General features: G+C 31.2%; 1 protein-coding gene across 1 annotated transcript; it reads right to left on the bottom strand.

Moving 5' to 3' along the window:
* Positions 1-341: 341 nt before the first annotated feature.
* Positions 342-5,244, bottom strand: LOC106867544 (alpha-2A adrenergic receptor). Its single transcript, XM_014912444.2, has one exon. It carries the CDS (start codon positions 2,904-2,906, stop codon positions 861-863), a length of 2,046 nt encoding a protein of 681 aa, XP_014767930.1. The 5' UTR covers positions 2,907-5,244; the 3' UTR covers positions 342-860.
* Positions 5,245-6,922: the final 1,678 nt, after the last annotated feature.

Here is a 6,922-nt window from a genome sequence, read left to right on the forward strand (position 1 = left end):
AAAGAAATCATTGCTTTCAACTTCTGTTTACAGTTTTGCATATCTGTTTTTTTTGTTTTTTTCTTTACTGTCAAATCTTGGTTTATAATCCTTTAGTTCCTCATCCTAAAAAAAAAAAAAACCAAAAGAAAAAAACAAGACAAAAATCCTGAAGAATAAAAGAACAAAAGAAACTCACTGCATATTATACATCTTTGTGTAAATGTGCGCAAATTGACGCTGAAATTACATATGTATGTATGTGTGTATATATATATATATATATATATATATATATATATATATATATATATATATATATATATATATATATATATATATATACATACGTATCTGTATACCGATATACATATCTATATATATATATTAATATGCATATACATATATTAATATATGTATACATATATGTGTATATATGTATACGTAAATATAAACTTTTATACACATCTATGTATATAGACGTACGCGCACACATCTAGATATAATTGCACATATATATATCAATATATATTAGATAACCGTTTATACATACACTCATATGCATACACACACACACACACACGCATAAATATATTTATATATATAATATACATATGCTGATCATAAAGCTTGTCTTTTTCCATTCAACAACAAATCTCGACATGCTTTTTTCAAAAGATTGGTCCGTTATATACATTTATCCGTATATATATATATATATATATATATATATATATACTTGTATACAATTTTATGCATTGATATATCAACAGCTTTACTGCTTTTGTAATGTTCCTTTTATAATGTTTGTGTTTTCATTTTATTTGTACATTCCTTAGACAACGTGATACGTGTAACGTTTAGCATTATATTTTTGTCTTTCATCGTCTTTTGAAATTCTTATTTCCGAATAGAATCTTAATAAAAGCATGTTTAAAGTCTCGATTGAACACTGTGTAAATAACTGGGTTTAATGCTGAATTGCAGTAACCGAACCAAAAGAAAATGTTAAATACCAGCATCGGTATGCAACCATCACAGAATGCCGAAATAACGTAGAGCGTGAAAAACGGACACCAGCACAATATAAATGCCGCCATTACTATACCAAGTACAATGGTGGCTCGCCGTTCGCGCGCTTTTGCGACTCGACGTTTTTGTTTTTCCGCGTCGCGTGCCGATGGAGCCTTCCAAGTCTGCTCCTTGCGGTTTTTGTCTATGTCCCCTTTATTTTTATGACCCTTTTTGATATTTGTCATTAAGATATGCTCTTTTTTCTTTCTGTTTTTCTTTTTATCCTTGTGTGATTTATCATTAATTTCTTTGACATTTGGCGAAGGTAAAGCTTCTGAAGGGGCATTTGTGCTCGGTAAATCCTGCTCTTGCTCATGGTTCTGACCATGAACTTCGTTTTCACTATGTTGAACCTGATTTGCTGGTTGAAGCTGATTGGTTTCCTTCCGGGTTACATTCGGAGTCTTCATTTCCGTACATGTTCCAGTATCGGTCATTTGAGTTTCCGGCGATAAATAAGGGGAGTCATAATATGTCGTTGAATCAGTGTCACCAGCTAATAAGGGCTTTGCGTTTTCCTCCACCGTTTCTAACTCAGTGGAAACGTCTCCCTTAACGCAAGATTTTTTAGGTGATTCCATAGAAGATTCAGTATCCGTGACTAATACTAAACGCTGATTTGGTGGTCGAATTTCACCCACTTCACTGTCACTAGTTGCCGTTTTATTATTCAGGATACTAACGGAATCGGAATCAGTGTTTATGAGGTTGCGCTGCTCGTCTTCAATCTGCAAAGACGCACTATGTCCATTTTCCTGTCCCGGTACCTTTAATATTTTATTATCTGCTTTGATGGGCACCGTAGTCTCGTTTGGAATGGGGGTTTCTTTATCAACGTGCTTGACTTCTATGCAGTTTGTATTACCATTGGCATTAGCAGACTTTGTCTCTTTCAGGGAATTAGGTGCTGCGTGTGAGGAAGCATTGGTAGTAATGGATTTCTGATTATTGTTTTTGGGTGGTGTAGTGAAACTGGTTGCAGTAGAGGAAGTGGTTTTATCTTTTGGTGTTTCGGGACAAACCTCTTTTGGATTTTTTTTAAATGTGCCGCGTGCCCGTCTCAATGCGGCAAGATAAATTCGAAAATATACTATAACCATAATGACCATTGGAATGTAAAAAGAACCGCACGAAGAATATAGTACGTATCCAAGATCTTCGCTTAAGAAACACATTGGATAGAGAGTCTCTACTTCTGGTCGTGGCTGTTTCCAGCCAATTAGGGGTGGTAAACATATAATTCCTGACAAAACCCATACAATAGCAATCATTATAGCAGCTCTCTTGGGAGTTCTTTGCTGAGGATAGTGGAGAGCTCTCGTGATTGACCAGTAACGGTCCAGACTAATTAAAACAAGATTTAAAATGGAAGCTGTGCACAATAAAACATCAACTGATAACCACAAATCACATAAAACTGGACCGAAATACCAATATCCTAAAATCTCGTTGCACCATGATAACGGCATTACCAGAATGCCAAGCAACATGTCTGCAATAGCTAAAGAAGCTATGAAGGAATTTTGAGTAATTTTCAAATTTTTGTCCGTGTAAATTGCAATACAAACCAGTAAGTTGCCCAATCCAACTAGGACAACGAGGACCACTACAAAGCAAGTGGATATAATGATGGTTGGCCAGCTGTAACCACTCGGGAAACCAGCACCTGGGAAGACTGGGAGTTTGCTATTTTGTGCTGAATCATTGAAAGTTTCATTCTCAATGGAGAAACGCCAGAAATCAAAAGTAACTTGCTCTGTGTAAGAGTCAAATCCAGACGGATAGGCCGTCGTATTGCCCAAGCCATTGTCTTCTGTAAAGTTGAAATCAAACGGAAATCTGAAGAGTGCCATGATTCTACGCTTTAAATTGCAATATGCCAAGAATCATTTATTATTATTATTATTATTATTATTATTATTATTATTATTACATTTTTCACAAAGTACACGTATAGCAGCTTTCACCAAGCACATCTTTATGTGTCTCTGATATATGCAATCCATGCATATATGTTTCTTTATTAGTTTTCCGTGTTTCTGTGCGAGTGTGAGTGCATATCAATAAAACTGTATATGTATCCATATGGTTTGCCTCTATGAATTTATCATTATTATTATTAAGAAAATACCATGTGAGCATTACTCTCTTATTTTGATTGGTTCGTCATTATTGTAATTAATATAATTATCAACGTTATTATAGTATTTATCATTATTATTATTATTATTATTAAAGTTTTATTTCAGTAGGAGTAGTAGTTGCAATAGTATATATATGTAAAAAAGAACTAATTATTCTGTAACTAGCTTTTACGAAATCATAGTTTTTTTTTGTTTTTAGTTTCCTTAGAAATCCGAATAAACTTAAATCTAGAGTGTGTTTTCTTTCCAATCTACAATAACTATTTTCCACTGCAAAAGTAATACCGTAAAATAAACTAAGACTAAAACACCATCAAGATTTTAAACTATGATTGACCACCACTGAAAAAAATAAAATAGAAAAAATACTCAAAGAAACAAGGCACGCATTACTTATGTGAATCCTAGTATGTAGTTTGATAATGAACTTGATAAAATAATACGTATTCTTGTCTACACAACTGCAAATGTTCTATATGAAGATAATTTGACGAAGAATGTAGTGGTAGCAGCAGTAGTAGTAGTAAAACTGCTCCTGTTATTGAAAACTACGAAGAAAACCAAAACAAAATTCAGTCAACCTATTTTGATTTCATTTAAGATTTTTCGTATTACTTTTGCGCATTGAAATCTTGCACTGAAGTAGAAAAATAAATAAATGTGTAAATAAATAAACAAATGGATGTCTATTGGCTGATTTTCTATTTTATGAGCTAGTTGTTTTAAAAAAAAATATAAACGTATCAATTTTAAAAAAATTTTTTTATGTGACTAGATTGATGTCGTGGTCATATAGGAAATCACCCCAAAAACGAAGTGGTTTCTTCGCGAGACTTTTAAGAAATGTTTAGCAAACTTGCACTAATGATATTTTCAGTTTCTGAAGTTTGTTTCTTTCTGATCTTAATGATGTTACAATCTCAACTTCTCAAGCCAAAGCCACCGGTATTTTTTTAAAATGATTTAAGAAATACGGGAAACAATTGCTTTAGAATCCTAGAGATAAAAAAAGACAGATTGGCTGTTAGACAGACAGGTAATGAAATAAAATAATAGATGAATTTAATGATATTCACTGTGTATATATATATTTTCTCAACAGGCAGCTTTAATAAGGGAAGCAAAATTTCCGAAACTCGGGCCCCAAATTGAAGCTGCTGCTGCTAATACTACTACTAGAACAACACAAGCACCACCACAATAACAACTACAACAAATTTAAGTATAATGATTATAATAACATGCTTAAGTACCGTCGGAAATAATACTTTATATTCGTAAATAAATGTTGATTCTATTATATTTGTATATTTTAATAACACGAAACTATGATGTGGAATAGCTCATGTTATCTTATGAGTCTCTGATATATGGGCAAAGCCAAACAAAGCAATGCTGTTTATACCAGAGAAGTGATGATTTCGGTTAAGAAACCGCCTCTGTAATATGGGACTCTACGATGTAATACTAATGTGAGATTTATAATGAACTTAAGAGTAATTGTTTACATCGCTATAATAACGTTTCAATTTTGAGATAATAATTAACATCGAGAAATTAATATGCAAAGGAATTCATAACTTTCCGGAAACCATTTCGTATTTTAAGTATAACGCATGAATCTAGGATAGAAAATCGGGTTACGAAGTTCAGGATGAGTTCCAGAGGGCTTATCATTGCACGGAATAACTTGTGGAATTCTTCAAATGAAGATAATAGTAATTGTTATAAAGGTTTTTAACGTAAACTGATGACCACAAAAGTTGCTGGAGTGCAAAATAATCGATTATATCGACTTGTTTATATTGATATCTTAATCAACATTGAGCAACTTCACGCATCGTGAACAATCCTTGTTAACCTTCAGCCCTTTTAAGCATGTTCTTCAAAAATGTACTTAATTCTTGCCAACTACTGATGTATGATTCAAAAGGCAAACAATAAAGGTAATAACGATGTTGTTGTTGAGAATGATGATGTTGATGATAAGAAAATAATAACACGACAAACAACAAAGACGAAGAAATATCTATATATATATATATATATATATATATATATACATATATATATATATAACAAGTGAAAATTAATTTGCACCTGTTTTATATGCTATAACGTTCGGAAAAGAAATGCCGAAATACGAAGTGAAAAATTATATAACATTCTAAAGAAAATAAAATAAGATTTGAAGATTGCAAATCTCTCCGTGTGCACAATATTCTCAATATTAATATACTTTCCCTTCTACTAGTTTGTTTTCCATTAAAAAAAATTACAGTTTGTGATTGCGATATTTTTCCCGACCAAAACAAAAATAGCACAGCCCATATGTATTTATATTGTCTTTTCGTCGTTAAATTATTATTATTATTATTAGATGTTTTCACATAAATCATGAAATTGAAAGTTTTTTTTTTTTTTGCTTGTTTGTTTATTATCTAACCTTAAAAACGGTATCACAACGCAGACTTAAATAAAATGAAAGATAGCAATGGCAAAAAATGCGACAACGATGAATATGAAAACACAAACGATAACAGTCTTTTTTTTTTTTTTTATCTATTTCCCTTATGTAATATGAGTATTTCTGAAAATGTTCATATAGATTTAGAAAAATACACAACTAATAAAATACTATTTATTATGCTTCCATTTTATATTCTACTAAATCCGTTTTCCTTCTGATACTTTAGTAAATTTCTTGAAAACGTAAATCGTTTCAAAAACCTATTACTTGAATTTTATATTTTTCTCATCCTCCATTTTAAATAGATTATAGTTGTTAATATTATTATTATTGTTACAGGATATTACATTATATTTCAATTATTCTTGTTGTTGTAGCTGTTATTATCATTATTAGTATTATTATCGTTATTATTATCATAGAACTCGTTATTTAAAATTCATGAAATTATTTTTATTGCAACGTATATCTAAAAAGAACTATTATTACGTTTTATTCTTAAATAATATTACTATTATTATTATTAGCATCACTTATATTAGTGTTATTGTTGTTGTAATTATTATTATTCTTCTTATTACTATTATTATTACTCAAGCAGTGTTATATCGTTTTATAAGGTTAAATGTGTTTTTTACTTTCTTTCGGATTTTATGTTGTGCAATTTTCTCATCTATACGATATAATGTTTTATTATATCTTATTCGAACGATCACGATATCTTCTGTAATACTTGAGGACTAAAACCATGACACATAATTGCATATATTTATGTATACATATGTACATACATACTTTATATATATATATATATATATATATTTATATATATGATTAGAACATTTACAATTTGGCTTGAAATTATATGAATATGATCATATACAGCTTTACGTTTAGGATGTGTGTATGCGTATGTTCATGCATGTGTGTTTGTGTGTGTGTGATTGTATGCGTACGTACGTGCACGTGTGTGTGTGTGTGTGTGTAAATTTGCTTCAACAAGTTTGTATGTCGTTGGCTTTTATTCGTTCCCGAGCTATGGACTACGTTGTTAACTCAAAAGTTTTCAATGCCGATGTTTCATCCGTTAACTTTGATATAACAATATCGGATACCACCTGCGTGATACCCATAACGCCTTCAGTGTTGATATCGCGTCGAATTATCCAGTTATTGTGGCGGTCTTTACAGTACAGCACACATTGATGTATAATTGCGTGTCTCGGAGATTCTGGAAAATATAGAAAGCAGAAAT

This window comes from Octopus bimaculoides, chromosome 14, assembly GCF_001194135.2.
Source record: "Octopus bimaculoides isolate UCB-OBI-ISO-001 chromosome 14, ASM119413v2, whole genome shotgun sequence".
Taxonomy (NCBI): Eukaryota; Metazoa; Mollusca; class Cephalopoda; order Octopoda; family Octopodidae; genus Octopus; species Octopus bimaculoides.

What these genes read in the sequence shown, in the direction of transcription:
- LOC106867544 (XM_014912444.2), bottom strand. Translation starts at nt 2,906, where the DNA reads ATGGCACTCTTCAGATTTCCGTTTGATTTCAACTTTACAGAAGACAAT.